This window comes from Protopterus annectens, chromosome 13.part0 (assembly GCF_019279795.1).
Source record: "Protopterus annectens isolate FY-2018-M chromosome 13.part0, PAN1.0, whole genome shotgun sequence".
NCBI lineage: Eukaryota > Metazoa > Chordata > Ceratodontiformes > Protopteridae > Protopterus > Protopterus annectens.
The window spans coordinates 410,905,664-410,923,634 of NC_056747.1; the positions used below are offsets into that span (position 1 = coordinate 410,905,664).

General features: G+C 39.0%; 1 protein-coding gene across 2 annotated transcripts in view; it reads left to right on the forward strand.

Annotated features, from left to right (window-relative positions):
- The window catches only part of NUP88 (nucleoporin 88), a 537,460-nt gene that overhangs the window by 268,327 nt on the left and 251,162 nt on the right, over positions 1-17,971 (forward strand). For both annotated transcript variants that reach the window (XM_044054045.1, XM_044054046.1), the window contains one exon: positions 4,453-4,639. In XM_044054045.1, coding sequence (XP_043909980.1) covers positions 4,453-4,639 — 187 coding nt within the window. The remainder of the gene's footprint in view (positions 1-4,452; positions 4,640-17,971) is intronic.

Genomic DNA, 17,971 nt, shown 5'->3' on the forward strand with positions numbered 1-17,971 from the left:
CATTGGGTGCTCACATCTTGTTACATTGGGATGTAGCCATGTTTCCATAAAGGCTAATATGTCAGGTTTATTTTGATCAATCCAGGCATGCAGTAGGGCTATTTTATTACATATACTTCTAAGGTTCAGTGTTAGTATGTTTAAATCTGTAGGGTTACTTTTGGGGTTAGGATTAAAGGGTGGGCCTGGGTTAGGATGTATGTCTCCACTTTAGAGTAGATAGGTGATGAGGAATGAGTACCATGGAATATGTTTTTTTTATACTCAGGTGATGGTACTAGTGTCAAGTGTGATTTTACAGGAGGTGAGGAGGCCAATTTGTGGATTTAATAGTATGGAAGGGTATAGGGGAAAAGCTGGGCAGAGATATGTGAGGAGCTGTGTTGTTTATCGGGGAGATGATTAGAGGTGTTTACTGATGTGTATTGGTGAATGGGGGTATGTGACAAAATAGTTGTAGCGAGATTGAGAATTAAGAGTAAAGATGCTAGGGAGGTTAAGAAGAGCATGTCTAGTGTGAGGGTGGGTTTACAAATAGTAAGTGGTATTTATATGTTAAAATGAAATATCAGGTGTAATTAGAAATGTATGTTATCTAGTAGTATGTGAGCAGCTTAAGGTAAGGTTGGAAATGTGTTATCTTCAGAGTGGGCTTTGACAGTTTGGTTAGGTGTTTTGTTTTGAATTTTTTGATACGTGGGTGGGGGTGTGATTGGTCAATAGTAAATGTATGGTGCAATGTTAATTTGATGTGTGTATTAATAGGTGGAAAGAAAAAAAATAGGAGTAGTAGGAGGGAAGGTGGTAAACCTGGAGTTACTGTAAAATAGTTTGTGGTAGTGTTTGTATAGGTAGGACTGAAGTATAGTAAAATGCAAAGAATTATAGTAGGATGGAATGAGATTCAAATTGATAGAGAAAGGGGAAAACAGATCAGCTTGGTTAAATAAAAGTACATAAGCTATGAATGTGATGTGGGTGTGGACAGGCTAGAGTTGTATATAATTGGATAATGGAAATTAGAGGGAGTAATTTTCTGGGGATACAAGTAGAGGACCTGTGGGTGGAAGGGATGTGGGGGCAAGGAGGGGAGCAGAGTGAGCAGAGCGACTGGAGCAGGAAGAAGCAGATTGCAGTTATCAGCAGAATCCTATCACTGGAAACGTAAGTAGAGTACAATAATCCATATTTACAGTATTACAAAATATTTAATGACGAATGCAAAGGAAAGGGTAAAAGGAAGGGAAAAGCAAGGTATTGAGCTGTAGTATAGGATAGGGTTTACTAGATATCAGAGTTAACACAAATAAGTGAGGGGGTAAAAAGGAAGGAAATTTAAGGGGGGACAATTATTTGCAGAGAAACAGAGATGAACAAGAAAGAGTGATAGTAAAGATAGTATCCAGTGGTGTGCAAGAGAGCCTTACAAAGAACATATAGGTTGCAGGAGAGTGATAACATTTTTTCAAACATTTACTTTTATTTTGGTGTGCTTTAGACCAGAGATTTAAAGCACTGATCTTAGTGTAGGTGTTAAAGTTCATGTTGAGTGATTTGTAGACATTTACAACTTTATTTTGGTGTGCTGCAGACTGGAGATTGTAGATGTTACTTGAATTCACGTTGGGTGATTTGTAGATTTTTACAACCTAGGAGTAGAGGGGGAGAAAGGAGAGGTGAAATAGGTGAATGAGATAATAAACAGCTGAGCAACATAGGGAAGAAAAGACAGAAAGGGAGACAAGCTGGAGCATTCAGAGTGTAGGATAATGCTTGCTGTTAATGTAGATTAGTAGTAAACCACGTCTAGCTTTTGGTTAAGGGTAGTTCAGAGGCAGACAGAATAGTTAGAAATGTGAATGAATAGAGTGAGACTGTTAAGCAGATATTACAGGTGCAGATAGATTGACAGCATGTACATATACAACAACCTACATTTAAAAACACATAGAAATCAGAAACAGTGCAATTACAGAAGCAGTTTCAGTATTACTATTACGAAATATCAATAAATATGACATTCACGTAAGTAGTACAGATAATATTATAGCAGGATTAATCAGATACCGTGTCCGTTAACTGTGATATAACATAGCTCTATCTAGGCAGAGAAATACAGCAGAATTCAACCATTCAGCAGTGCTAATACTGTACAAGCTAACAAAGTTGTGACAGGACACAATCTATAGACAGAGAAATGTAACAAAATTCACCCATTAGCCAGTTATGTATACAGTGTCTTTACAATTAATACAGACAACTAGTATAGACTATTATCTCTCCATACTGTAGTGATTCATGTAGCTAAATCTTGGTTGTTAAACATTTAATAAGCCAAACCTGGAAACTGATAACACAGTTTATACTGTCTGAGGTTTATCTGCTAGGCAGGTTGCTGTACAGACACCAAAACAGTTAGCAAATTCACAAATATCCCAGAAATAATCCTAGATAGATCCGATCAAAAATAAACATAAAATGTAGAGCTAGAAATCACTGCAGTGCAAGTGAATACAACTGCCTGCAATGGAGTATTCTTAGTAAAGCAGATTTCAAACCAAGAAAAAAATACAATAATTTACATTAAATAATGATAAAAATTACCTTAATTTGCTAAAGTATCCAAACACTTAAAGTAAAATCACTGAAATAATTGCTCATACACACCACCAAGGCTTACAGGAGACAGTAAAGCAGTTAGAGGTGAAAGAAAGCTGGAGCCTAACAATGGCTGAGACTGTTTAAATGTAGCAAGGTAGTATGGGAGTAAAGAAATGAAAGTACAGGACAGGAATGTATCTAAAAAGGCTTAGGTACAGAAATACATACATAAAGTTAACCACATTGCAGCTATCAGCAGAATCCTATCACTGGAAACATAAGTAGAGTGCAATCAGTATTTAGACTATTGCAGAATTTTTAATGACAGGAATACAAAGGAAGGGGTAAAAGGAAGGGAAAAGCAAGGTATTAAGCTGTGTAGTATAGGGGAGGGTTTACTAGATATCACAGAGTTAACACAAAGCAGGAGTAAAAAGGAAGGAAATTTAAGGGGGGGGTTGTTATTTGCAGAGAATTAGAGATGAACAAGAAGAGCGATAGTAAAGGTAGTGCTCAATGGTATCTGTGTTGTCCATTTTCATTCTTCCTCAATCTTCCCACCTTCCCATGGCTGTGAAAGACCTGAGTGATATTCTTGTAGGAACCAAAGTTCCTGTTTGAGCTCCTAAACCTTGTTCTTTCTCTTTCTGTAGTTACCTAATTATTTGTATACTTCCGTGTATAGTCTGCAATATGTTAGCAGCAAACTCGATCTGAGGTAATCTGGGGGAATGAGGCATTATGGGTAGGGGAGGAGCTCGAGCTTTGGAGCCTAAACTTTGGAAAGAGGCAGAGTCGTATCCAAGGATTGGATCCGAGATTCCATAAGTTGAGGAAGAATGAAAGTGGACAACCCAGACGGAACGTTATGGTGAGTAAATAACTTCTTTTTTAGTTTAGGAGGACAGAACTATAATTTGTTTCCATTTACTCTAGAGCAGGCAGGGCTGGCCATTGCAAAATAAAACTTATCAAAGTGGAAAGCAACCATTTGTAATCAAACCTCTTAGTACCATTTGTAAAATGTTGTGGTCAGTGGTCATTCTGCCAGAAGCATGGCTGCTTCCACTACTTTCTTTAGTCTTCATTGCATACATTTGTTCTGTCTGCTTGTTCATTATTTATGTAACTTATTTTAATTTTGTTTTATTTAATTTATTTATTTAATGCACATTTGTTAATTGGAGTAGTATACTTTAATCAGAGGGTCGTATTTCAGGTTCAGCCTCCAAAAGAAAAAAAAATGCATCAAAATACAAACAAGTAACATATGAGGTTAAAGAATATAAATGTAACATTGTATGACTGAGACTTTTATAAATTGTTTACAATGCATATTATGCTCTATTGAGAAGCCTCTAATATCCAGACCGAGTTTCACAGAAATAGCAAGTTTAAAAAAAAAAAAGCATACAGGAAGCATTTGTGACAGAACTTGACCTGCATTGCAGAAACATCCTCTGTATAGAGCATCAAATCTGAGATGATCAGTTTCACCTTTTATATTTAAAACATCAAAGCTCATTTGTGTAACTGTCTTACAAAAGTCATTAATATGTGCTATGTACTGTTTGAATTACATTTTATTATACAATTTGTAATTATTTTCACTGCAGTAAAAACTATACATGATACATTAAGTTAACCAGAATTTACCTTTTTGATTGGCACTTTCACAATTTGATATAATTTGATCACTAGTTTCAAAGGTTTACATTAAATGTGCTGCATTGTAGCTAAATACCTTCTTCATCTAAGTTTGTGTTTAAGAATTCATAATCAGATGGAGATCATGATGGCCACTCTTGATTAACATAAACTAAGAATTGTCTTTTCATAATAAATTTACAGCAATGTCAACATTGGGAGGTTGCAGGGCCCTTTACCTATGTACCCCCCAGCTGAAGACAACTATGGATATTATGCCTGTGCAATACTGTGCTTGTCTCATGTGCCAAACGTACTGGTTATTGCTACAGAGTCAGGATTATTATATCACTGTGTTGTCCTGGAAGCAGAGGAAGATGATGACCAGACGGTATGTAATACCTGCAGCAACTTTGTAGTTCCTTGCTATGTTGTGATATGGCGTACTGTATATCTTCTAAATTGTAGCTTGTTATTTTAAAGCTTAAAACACCTGCTGCAAAAGTGCATTTTGTTTGCTATACACACAGTTTATTTGCTCGCATAAATATTCACTGTTATACCTGTCATAAATTTAAAACTGAACATTTTCCAAGAACTAGTTTCTTAAGCTTTTCATGGCATTTCTGATTTCTACTACAAGACCTTATTGCTTTATTAATTTGTTAACTATTGTATTGACTGGGCTTTTTATGTTTTGTATTAAAAAAAGAAAAACAGTTTGTACTGGAGTTTTTTCTTGTATTGAACTTTTCCATTTTCATATTCCCTTTTAAGGTGTTATTAGTACAAAACATTTATCCTGGAAAGCAATATTTTAACATTTTCCCTTCTGTAGGGATCACCTGCTATGATGTACGTTCTGTTCATTAGTGATATACTCTTTGTGTTTAATCCTTTTAAATGGGGTGAAAGACGATTAAAACTGATTTTGAGGAGTTGGAAGTGTATTGTCACTTTCCATTTTTTATTTTTTGCTTGCTTACTGGCAGCTTGATCATCTGCAACCAGCCTGTGCCCTCCTCAGTCTTTGGATTTCCCATGTCCAAGTTGTTTTCTTTTCCTGGCTCCCCTCAGCTAGTGGAATGGGTTGATTTGTTTTCTTCTAACAGAGTTGGGTTGGAAACGAGATGGGGGTCAGGGTCCCTGGTTCAGTTTTTTTATAGTATTTTACTTGTTAAGCTTTAATATTCCAAAGTGGCTGGATGTGCAGTGACACGTGGCATATATGTATGCATGCTCCTTTGCACATAGCACCAGAGACTGATACAGCCATGAATGGTCCCATTTCTTCTCCACATAGTAAGCAAGCTGGCTAATGGCAACTCAAGTCTATACCCATCTGATCCTCTGGCTTCCCAAATTGCAAATAGATTGCAGCTCACCAAAAACAAAATTAGAACCTTGCCTGTGCTTCAGAGGGCCAGCATCACTTCTCCATTTTGATTTAACACTGTCTTGCACTTTACATTTTGAGTTGGAACTGCAGATCAAGGGATGATCTCTTATCTTCAAAGAACATTTTTGTGCAGTTTTACTTTAAGTCCCCCGAGCGCTTTTGGGCAGCCTTCAGATTCCTTCACTGCCCTCTAGCTTAGATTAACATGCTTATGTAATTCCTGCCCTTCTGCCACTGCCTGTAGCTATATTGACTGGCCTCCATGTGGGAATCTCAGTGTTTAGGGAATGAGATCTCAAGTGACTGTCATGGTAAAGATTTGCAGGGTGACAGTTTTGTTGAATCATAAACAGAATTCCAGGCCTCAGATAGTAGAGTTGGTAGTGGAGGGCTTAAGATGTTTTTAGTTCAAAAGGAGCCCCCTATATTTTACAGTTATGTGACTTCTGTCTGTGCCTGTGCCCTAGAGCATACAATCATTGGTAGACTTGAACTTGCAAGAGTATGCATCATATGGTGCCCGCATCACACTGACTTTGTGAAAACCACATCTGATTTTGTTTCTCTGGATATTCTGTGATCCAAGTTCATTTGAAATTTTGAGATGTACATATAAGCAGTTTCAAAGAGTTTGATAGCAAGGTTATCATCTATTGTCCCTTGAGAAGCTTGAATGCTGTTATCCTATATTGGAATTTTCTGTTGCTTGCATACTTTTCTTTGTTACTTTTGAATATCATTAGGGAGGAACCTAACGTTACGTGATAATTTGTTAGAGTTTTGCCGATCATTGGATTATGAAGGGGGCACTAGAAAATTACAGAAAATGTAATCAAGAAGTGCAGAAGTAAACTATGGGGCACAGCACCCAACCCCACTACCTTCTTAACAGTTTATTTGCTGCAGCTTGTATTAATCACATAGGGTGGTATACAGATGAACGTTCAACTTGAGTTTTCCCTGACAAGGGGTGCAGGCTAAGCTTTGCACACTACTAGTTCAAGGCTTCTAATCATCACAAGCAGCGCATCATATGCATATTGGGGAAGTCTATCTTGAACAGATTATAGTGGAACCTATTTACCTCTGCATATTTTGTTGAATATTGAATTTATAAATCTGTTGTTGTACTGCTTCCCCCACACAAAATAATTTAGCAGTAAAATGTAATTCCAAAATCCCTGGGAAAGTGAGTCATACAGTGCAGAACTTTGTAGTCACTATACCGTCCGTGTGAATGAGGACTTTTTATGCTTTTCATGCATACGGTTTTAATTTTTTTTTTTGCTACTTAAATTTTCTCTGAATATTTTAACTCTGGATTCATGTAATCCATGTCTAACACAGCCAGACATATGAAACGAAGCTTAGAATAATTTGCTTGTAAAATGACTTCACCTGGCTTTCTTTAGCATGTACTGCAACAGTTTAAGCAGATGCTGCACTTTTGTTAGATTTACTTGAATGTGTAGTTTCAGCATTTTTAGCCAAAAATGTAGCATAAATTGTATTTAAAAACTGCAGATTTTATGAAGACTGCAAGATGAAAACTGCTCAAACAATTTGTGAATACATTTTTTCATTGACTTTGGTAATGAACCTTTAATATGTTTTCCATATTTATTATTTTTTAGTAATATATTGTTTAATTTTGTGTTGGTATATTCACTGTGCTTTCCAAATGCAAATGTCCAGATGGAACTGGGGCAGTTGTAGCTTTCTCTGTCAAGCACAAGTCCCCTCCAAGTAGTCTGTCCCCTTGTTATTTGTTAGAGGGACTTGAAAACATGGAGCAATCTATTTTCTATTTGTATGAATCTCTGAACTTTCCTGAACTCTACCATGTAGTTTGTTAAGATTCAGAATGTGATGTTGTATCCCATAACCTTCTTAACCAATGATGCATACGGAAATAACTTGACAGCTTGTAATTTACTAGTTATGCCTTTGAGTATGAAGTGTGCTGTAGTGTAAATCTCAATAACACTGTCGCACTGTAGCACTGTCATCTTAGTTTAATGTATTACCTTTTTTAATTATCTATCTTTAGTACCGCTCCACTGATTTTGTAATTGCATTCTTCATCTTTTTCCCAAATATCTGGAAAACCTTAGGGGTGCTAAGGGTGAGACTTTTATTGCAGCAAAAACTGATTTCATTCAGACTGACTTGAGGTAATTATGCATCCTTAGGGGAAGGAACTGTTTCTCAGTTTCTAGTCATCAGCATAGTTTTGCTAACTGCAGCACTGCTTTTGCATCCTTACTAGAGGTTACAGTTTCTTAGTTTACAGTAGTAGGCATGTGTTTCTAACTGCAGTTCCCTACCTATAGTTTTATCAAAAATAGAGATACTGTAGTAGTGGTCCCAGCAAAAGGTGCTTTAGTGTTCACTTCAGTAGGCTTACATAGATAGCCTGCTATTTGTGTTTTTTGTGCTCTTCTCCTTAAGCAATGATTTCTTCATTATAATGTGTAACTGTTAATGTTGGGTTCAACAAAATTATCTGTAATGTCTTTGATAGAGGTATAATGCCATATCCCTTTTTTGATTAAGCGCGCAGTATGTGCGGTCAGTCCTTTATCCAGTGCCAGTGTTAACCTTTTCAAAAATGCTAAAAGGTTAAGTAAGATCTTCCTTTATCAGAAAATACGTTGTTTGAATTATTCTTATGTGAGGTCACAAGTGTCCCTTACAGTAAATTAATTTGTTATCCACTTCATAAGTTTGTAGAAAATGCAAGTGAGGTCAGTTGGCCTTTACTTTGTTATGAGCTGATTATGCATAAGGACCTTGCATCTCTCTGTCTCGGTCTCTCTCTTTTTTACAATTTTATTTTAGTTACACAGTCTCTCCTGATATGAGCAGTTTAATCAGTTTAGTATGCTCTCCATAGATTTTATTTAATCCGGATTTGTTTACTGAACTAGGCCATTGGCCAAGGAGAGGCGCAGCTTTACCACCCTTTGGATCCAGCATCTCCTTCTCCAGTATTTGCCATTGACTCTTCAGAGGCTGACAGATGAACAGAGGTGTCTCAGACTTTCCAGGGCTCTTCAGACTTGTCAGCAGCATTACAACTAAATGCCAGATGTCCTTCCATATCACTGTTGCAGTATTCTTTACGTAAGGGATTTCCTGCCAAGGATAGCCCAACGTTTGGCCAGTATACCAAAGCCTTTAGTTCTTATTAGTGTTGTATGTCACACGTATGTTCCCCATGCATGATGTAGGGCATAAAGGTGACATATGGATGCACACACACAGAACTTCTTTGACACCAGTCCAAATGCTATTGTTGAACATCTGCCTGAATGTGCGTCTGCTGTGCCTGTTACCAAGCCATGTTTTCAGATAAGTGACCCGTTTGGGTTTCTTCTGTTTGTTTTTGTTGGGTTCATGTCATCCAGAAAAGGAAAATGTCAGTGTGTAGGGCAGATTCCCTACGAACACAGTCACGACTAGTGTTTCTTTTGTTTGGGTGCTTCCCATGGTTATACGAAGTGCTTTATTTGCCAGACGTTTGTGCCTAGGACTCTTCATATTTGTTTCTCCTCCTTGTACATATACTTGGAGAACAGATGTCTTAAGTTGTTGGCTCAGAGTGCTATGGTGGAATTCCCCCATCCAGGTGGCCAGCTGTCTGCCAAGAAGAAGGTCAAAAAAGTTAGGTCTGAGCCGGCTGCTATCCATTGTCCCTCAGGATGTCTCTCTAATGGCTGTTGAAAGCCCAGCGGACCATTCGTTGATCGCTTTAGTTTTCTCTGCTGTGACCCCATCAGAGGCTAGCATAGATCTGGCTTCTCGCATGTCCTCTGAAGCTTTTAAATGTCTTTACTTGATGTTGAGGGGGCACCTTGGCTGATTATATTTAAAAGACCAAAGGGGACTTCTCAGATGTTAGTTAGGAAGGAGATTATTCTGACCATTGAGCCTTACCAAGGGTTTGACTCTCTGGTGTTTCGAGCAGATGCCGCTGGAAGACTAATCATATTTCCTCTGTTGTTAAAGATCCCCAACATAAATGGCAGGATCTCACTCTGTGTTTATTTAATGCTTTGATGGCTTTGAAGCCTCTCCAAGGGGTCTCTCTTCCTGCTTCTCCCTGGTCTTATACTCCAGTCAAGAGGTCTAGGAAACTGAGATATTATCTTTAAATATTAATGGTCTCACAGATAATATACAAAACGGAAAGAGTAGTGAACTATATCAAAAATGTAGAGTGCAAATAGCCATGCTATAGGATACACATTTGGAAATAAGTGAGCATGTCAGTTTGATAAAGAAGAGTTTTCAGGATAATTATTCAGTAGAAAAGGAAAAGAGGATTACTTATATTGATTGCAAGAGAAGCTCCAATAGTGATATGGGGTAAAAAGGTAATAATGGTAGATATGTAGTACTAAGGGGCTACTGACAAAGGACGAGGATTACACTGGCACATATTTATATTCTTCCTAAAATCTGCTATAATGGAGCTTAAGAAAATTCTGGTGGGAGAAATCAGTTTTCAGTGGGGACTGGAATTTGATTTGCAGCAGTAAAAATGTGTCGGGGGGGGGGGCAGAAGAGAAAATATAACAAAGGAGGGTGGATGTTTGAAGAAATTTATGAAAATATTTGGTATGGAAGATGTGAATTCAGTAGTAGGAGTGTGGAGTGAATTCACATATTATTCCCCAAGTTACAAAAACTAGGCTAGGCTAGACAGAACTTAGATTTCACGTGAAGATGTGCATTTAATTGAAAGTTTTGATATGCATCCAATAACTATTTTAGATCATGTGCCAGTAATAGGTAAGATAATGCAGGGTAATGAAGTAAAAAATGAGACACTGACACTTTCCCACCTTTCTGTTGAAAAGAGAAGAATTTAAGGAGTGGATAATGGAAATTATTTGGGAGCTATTGAAGAAGACAGACATTTTTTTGAAAATATAGCTAGGGAGTTTAAAAATAGGGTGGAAATAAAAGAAAGAGGTATGGTTAAGAAGCAACAAAAATTATTTAGAGGGACTGACAAATGTTAAAGTATTACAGAACAGAGGAAGTCTCACAGAACATGAACTGGAGCAATTGCAGAATGCTAAGTAGAAAATAAAGGACTACCTCGATAATATGCATAAGTTCTGAAAAGATTGCTGTTAAACAACTGTATTTTTGATAATAATGCCAGACCACAAAAACTTTTAGCTCAGCGCCTCAGGTAACAGAAAGTAGAAATGGTTGTCAGCAAACTTATGGAGCCTATAACAAGAAGACCCTGTAGAGGTAGTAGAAACATTTTGGAAATTTTATGAAAGTATATGGAGATCAAGAAAAGGTACAAATGGAAATGTTTATGGGAGAATTAAATATGCCAAGGTTGGAGGTAGATGAGGCTCAATTACTAATAGGATGGGAGGTATAACCAATCAACGGGAAAGTCTCCAGGAATAGATGGTATTCCTGTGGAAGTTTGGAAGATAGGAGGGAAAAAACTGACAAAAGATCTGGAAGGTTTTGTTTAACAGTATTTTAAGAGAAGGAGAAGCACCGACTTCTAGAAAGTGTTGGTGGCTGTAATACCTAAAGAGGGTAAAGCCCCATCAGGTACAATGTCATACAAGCCCATTTCAGTCCTAAACCATGATTATAAAGTGTTCGTCTATAATGGCTAAAAGAACAGTAAAGGTGATGTTAAAATTGATAGGCATGGATCAATGTGGTTTTGTGGAGGGGAGGCAAACATTTGACAACATTAACAGAACGTTGATAATCCAGAGGGAAGCTAAATGTCATTAAATACTATAGTTGTTGGTGAGTCTTGATGTAGAGAAAGCATTTGACAGAGTAACCTGGGAGTTTATGAGCAGGGCAGTGGAAGCATTTGTATTCCCGTTTAAAATTTATAAGGTTGATTAGGGGGGATATATGAGGGACCTGGGGCAAAAATTAAAGTGGGTAGGTTCCTCTCTGGTGATTTGTTTGATCAGAGGAACCAGGTAGGGGTGTCCTTTTCCTCTGTTATTTGCACTATATTTAGAAACATTGGCAAAGAAAATAAGAGACTTAGAAATTCAAGGATATAATTTGTTTGGTAGTCAAGAAAAGCTGCTGTATTTGCAGATATTATTTTATACCCGATAAAACCAGAAAAGAACATTTCAGTGTTGTGGAACATTTTGAGGCAGTTTAAAATTTTTTTCGGGATACAAACTTAATGAAGCTACAACAGAGGCAATAGCTGTAAATGATGTACCCACCCACAAATTGGTTAAGCGATATCCATATTTATGGAGCAGTGATAAAATGAAGAACTTAGGAGTATGGATTAAAAAGGATTCTGGTGTGACAGCTAAGGGTAGGTTATAAGGATAAGCTAAGTGGGAAAAAGGGTAAATGTCCCGATCCTCATTGTACCGCAATCTCCGTTGGGTAACATTGAAAAAGGTAAATTTTTATGTTAAATCAAGTATTTAAATGGGGTTCCTATTAGATGACCGAAGACGCATTCTTTCAAATGCATCTTGGTCGAACATGAAAAGGCAAAATGGCGAAGCGGTATATAAGCAAATTCTTTCCCTGTAGTGTAATCTCAGAGGTGGTATATTTTAAGTAGAGTAGGTTGTGGGGGGCACAGCCCCCCATGTTGGGTGTGTGTGGGGGGGGGCGAAGCACCCACTTTGTTTTAAAAAAATTTTTTTTTGGAACAGCGATTGTTTTTCCCTTGGAAAAAAATCGCTGTTCTAAGCGTTCGAGTTTATAAGTTTTCGCTTACATGGGGTCGATAAATCATTGTTTGCTTTTTTTAAGCATTCGATGATTTAATATAGACCCTCAAATGGAGCAGCTGTTTATGACAGTACACCATGATCTCAGTTCAGAAGCTCCAAGTGGTGTGCGACATGCACAGTTGGTGTTTCGTTCTTACTAGTTTCAAAATGGTAAACATTCATTCTTGTGGGATTATAATCTTCTCATTGATTTTCATTTCGGTTTTGTCAATTCGATCTACTAAAGTAGATCCGTGGGAAGAGACTAAACAAAAGATGATATGAAAACTGAGAAATTGGAAGCTCTGTTTGTGGATATGGATGGCAGTGTACAACCAGTTAAAATGTTTCAGTCCTTTTAGTTTCATACACAGGTCAGGCATATTTTTATCAAACAGAGAAGTTGTGGAGAGCAGTTAAAGAGCTGAAGGGCTTTATCTGGGAGGGAACTTTGGTATACTGGCCGGATGTTGATGCTGCAGGCAGCAACCTCCCCTACTATAATGAATACTGCAACATGGAAGGGAAGGACATCTAAGTTTATGGTAAGTTCTTACACAAGTATTCTTTATACATAGTACAAGCAGAAACCTGTAATTTAAAGTGGAAAGGGATGATGATGAAGAAACAGAGGGAAGTTCAAAAAACAGTGAGAGACTGGGATTTTGGATGCAAATCCCTAAGGCGAATAACAATAACCATGTAGAATATTCTATTCATAAAGTAGCAGAAAGTATTCTAAGAATTAAGCCAACACGGGAATGGAGAAAGGAGATTCTGCCGATAGGGATGACTGCAATTAGGGCTACAGACAATAGGCATGAAGGGGCTGAAATTTATTGGCGAAAATTGGTAGAAGAACCAGGTACTGAGAGCAAATAATTAGAGGGCAAGGCAATAGAATGGGAAGAGGCCAATAATTTAGACTGCAGGATAGAGATTGCCTTCCTTATTGGATTGATATCAGAGTATAGACAAAGACAAGTATGGGGATCCTAAGCGAAAGACCAGCACTGGTAAAGTTTTCAGTAAAATCTAGAACAGATGCTGTTAAAAAAAAAAAAAAAAAAAAAAAAAAAGGAATAATTGGCAGAGCATATAAAATATTGCATGATAACTATAAGAACTAATCAGAGGAGGTTAGAAAAGAGTGGGAAGAGAGATTGGATAAGCAATTCGCAAAGAAACAAAGGGAGCGGGATATATGTAGATCTCCCAGATATGCGACACAGTAGAAGATTTAGGATCTTTGTTGGAAGTGTTTACATAGGTATTTTTATACCCCATGTAGACTCCAAAGAATTTTTCCTCAGGTAGACCGCACTTATTGGAGATGTGATAGGTAAGCACGAACATATTTTTTGGGAGCATAATGAGTTGGCAGACTTTAAAAAATTCCTTGCAGACTGCTTTGTTAGAGGTACTGGGTGAGCAAATTGGTGTAACTAAAAAAATGATTTTTGAGTTATGATGCAGAATCAGAATTGTCTAGACAGAATAAGGCCTTGCCAAGTCTAATGATGGTGGCTGTCAAAACAGCAGTTACTAGAAAATGGAAATCTAAGTCTAAACCAACTTTACTAGAAGCAGTGAATATAGTAACTGAGATAAAACAACTGGAACTGGGATCTTTAGAAAAGGGTAGGGGCAAATTGCATTGGAAAAAATGGAATTGTGGGAACAGTACATGTAGAGAAGGAACAAGGTTTAAAAGAAGGCAGGATTTGAATGAGCTGTGTAGTGTTTGACTGGCAATGACTGGATAACTTATAAGTGATGTATAATGTTTGCAACTAAAATTATGTCAGTATGGTTTGTTTTCATTTATATTGTGGCGGGTCCCTACTCCGGGCCAGAAATCAGACTCTATCCTCACCACTGACTCTGGTTTCCTCTTTAGTCGGGTTGGCATGCACCAGTCCTGTGGCTTTGCACACCTTGGCCAAATGGTTCTTTGTCAGCTTGCTGTAATTTTTTGCTGACGTCCTTGCCTGCTTTCCCTGACTAAACTGAACTAACAAAAATAAAACTGTTGTGAAAATGAAACTCTGTATGTTTACCTTGTGACTGCTGAGAATACGTACACACTTGGATATTTGAGTTTTACACACACACACACACACACACACACACACACACACACACACACACACACACACATACACACACCTGGGAAAAGCAAGGACAGATTTACTAGCTGTGCCTCTTTCTGCCCAGACTCTGAGGCAGTCACACTGCTACCAGTCAGCTACCTTAAGGCAAGAGCCATAGAGTACCCAATTATGCTGTGTAAAATTAATACTAATACAAATAGTAGGGTGTGACCAAAGCAGCAAGGCTTTCATGAGTGGCCACAGTGTCACTAAAACAGGCATAAATACTCTGAAGGTGTTAAAGTATCCTGTAGAGGACTAGCCACAATGAAAGGTATTAAAATATTTAGTGATAAACAGGAAAACAGGAGAATACTGTATACAATGAACAGAGTTTCAACCACAGAGATATAAAAAATAGTACAGTTGGATAGTTTCTCACAGATGCAGAAAACAATAGTAAACTATTCTCACTAAGTGTCCCTGACTGACTAAAGAATTGCTCTTTCCTGACTACTTACTTGCTAAAGCAAGGCAAGCTGATGTGTGCTGAGTGTCTTGCCACAACAAAAGACAGATGATGTCTGCCTTTGTCTGTATGGATATGTGAGATATATATCCTGTCAGAAATCTTTCCTGTCAGATTCCAGAGTGCTGCTGGGAGAGTTCCAAAGAAACCAGAAGCTGGTTAGAGGATGACATCACCTCTAGTCACCTGACTATGGCACAATAGACACACAGAGCTTTGCTAAAATCTGTGTCATAATCTGAAAGCTATAATACAATGTAAAACTTTCTACCCATCCGGAGTTCTCTGATAAACATATCTATTTAATCAGTTACAGCAGTACAACCCAATATACATGCATACATACTTTCTGTCCAGCAGGACCTACTGTTGATGCATTTTTAACACAAGTCACTTTTCAAATATATATTTTTAACTCAAACATCTGTACAAATCTGTGTGATAGTCAAGTAACAAAATTATTTACAAAACTCCAGCTTGCTATGCTGGCATATGTACATTTGCACTGCCCTACTCTCCCTGTCACAGATGGTACTATCTCAGAACATCACGTGTCACTGCTTCCCATTTGAAATCTCAAGCTAGTTTTTCAAGTGACCCTGGAAAAACGTTGCTCGAGAGAAATGGGCCTGTCTGGGAACACATTAACCTATACCCTGTCTTGACAGCCCATCTGCATTGGCATTGTTGACACCACCACAGTGTCAACTTGTCATGTCAAATGCCTGAAACTCTAGCATCCACCTTAATAACTTAACATTTTGCTGGCTGACACAATGCAGCCATGTTAACAGATTGTGGTCTGTAACCGCAGTTAATTTCCTTCCATACAGACAGGGCTGCAGTTTCTGCAGTGCCCATACTATGGCTAAGCATTCTTTTTCTGTAACTGCTTAACATTCCTCCCTGGGTTGGAGTCTACAACTGACATATACAACTGGGTGCTCTTCTCCCTCTGAGGAAACCTGGCTGAGTACAGCCACCAGGTTTGAATATCCACCTGCACAACACATTCTTTGCTGTAGTCTGCACTGGCTAACACAGGGGATCCTCCCAAAGCCCCTTTAAGTTTTTGGAATGCCTGCAGCATATTGTGTCTGACAGGATTGAGCACCATAACCTCCTGTCCCAAAGCATACTCTTGGGCTTTATCATTCCTGTCATACCAGACCTTTTTCTGATGATGGGCTCCTGCCAGGTTCTCCAGGGTCAAGCTCTTGAGCTCCCTAAGGCCTTGTCCTGAAGGTTAGGACATGTGCTACAACAGACCCCTTGTGGGATTCACACACACTCCCCCACACTCATCACAAATCATATCTGGAGACCCCCTCACCCAATGCCCATACAGCAACTTGAATGGTCAAAAAACTGTGGATTCCTGGGGTACCTCTCTGTATGCAAACAGTAGCTGGGGCAAATATTTGTTCCTCTGTCTCTTAAACTGGCACTTAAATGTCCCTGGCATGGTCTTCTCAACAAGAACATTATTCTGGGGGTGGTCTTTAGGTAATTCACCCCACAGTACTTCCACACACAAGCCAGCAGGTCTGACATGAAATTGGCACCTCTGTAAGTCAGTATTTTTCTCGAGAAACATAGCCTGCTGAAAATTTCTAACAAACCATTTGCCACCTTCTCTGCTTCTCTAGAGGACAGCGCCACCGCCTCAGGGTATCTAAAAGCATTTTCTACTACCACCAGGAAATACTTCTTCCCTGTGGAACTTTGGGTACTCAGGGGCCCCACAATATCCATAGCTACCCTCTGAAATGACTCCTCAATCACAGGCAAAGGCATCAAAGTAGCCTTGACCTTCTCTCCTGCTTTATGCCCATATGACCTGCAAAAGGAATGTCATGGGCTATGGCTAGACGTGCCAAATGGTAAGCTCTGGGCACTACCTACTGCTGTATTTACCTCATCCTCTAGGCCTCCCTCAGGGGTCCACTCTCTCTATAGTACCCCTTTGTTCCAGTATACTGTCACCCTTTTTTCCTTGAGAATCTAGTGCTTCCTTAGCTACTTCCCTCAAGCCTTGTAATGTAGGGTCCAAAAGCTGAGCCTGTCTCAGTTCTACCTTTGTGACCCTTCCCAGCTCCCATTCTACCGGAAGCTTAGTCTCTTCTGACAGTGGTGCCTCTGCCCTTGCAGTTTCCCTCTCCATGGGAACATCAGTACCTGCCAGCATCTGTGGCTCACTCCTACAAGGGTAGTTTCCTCCCTGAAATAGCCACCTCACTAGCCCCAGCTTCAGGTGTAGGATCTATCAGGGTCACCCCCAGGCTACCTGACCCACATGCCTGTCTCCAAGCCTGAGTGCACGTAACTGCATGCATACAAGGTACTGCATTATCAAAATCCTTCCCTATCAAGATATCTGCAGGGATATCCTCATACTCACCTATCTGATTGCTTCCTTTTCTACCCTCCCAGTCAAGGTGAACCCTGGCTAAAGGTATTTGGAATGGGGTCCCTCCTAAAGCTCTGACTGGTGTGGACTGCCCAAGCAAGTACTGCTCCTATTTAACCACTGCAGACTTCACAATGGTTATGTCAGAAGCTGTATCTCTGTTAGCAGTGGCCTGTCTTCCATCCACTAAGATAGGATACAAACTTCAGTGAATATTTGGTAGCCCTGTTCTCTCCAGACATCTTGCCACTGGCATGCTGTTATTCCCACTTGCTGGCTCCTTCACCTTTCCTTCCCCACCTTGCCTCAGTGGACATTTTTATGCTTCATGGCCCCTCTGGTTACATTTAAAACATCTAAGCTTTGATCCTGGCAGTGTACCTGCACTAGTGGCTTTCCCTGTTATTTGTGTTCTCTGTTGGGGTGGTTTAGGCTGCCCACCATGGGTGACTAGAACCATGTGCAGCACTGGGTATCCCCTTGTGAAGTGATGCCCTGCTTGCAAAGTAGAGCTCCCCTTTTCTCCCCATCTCATCT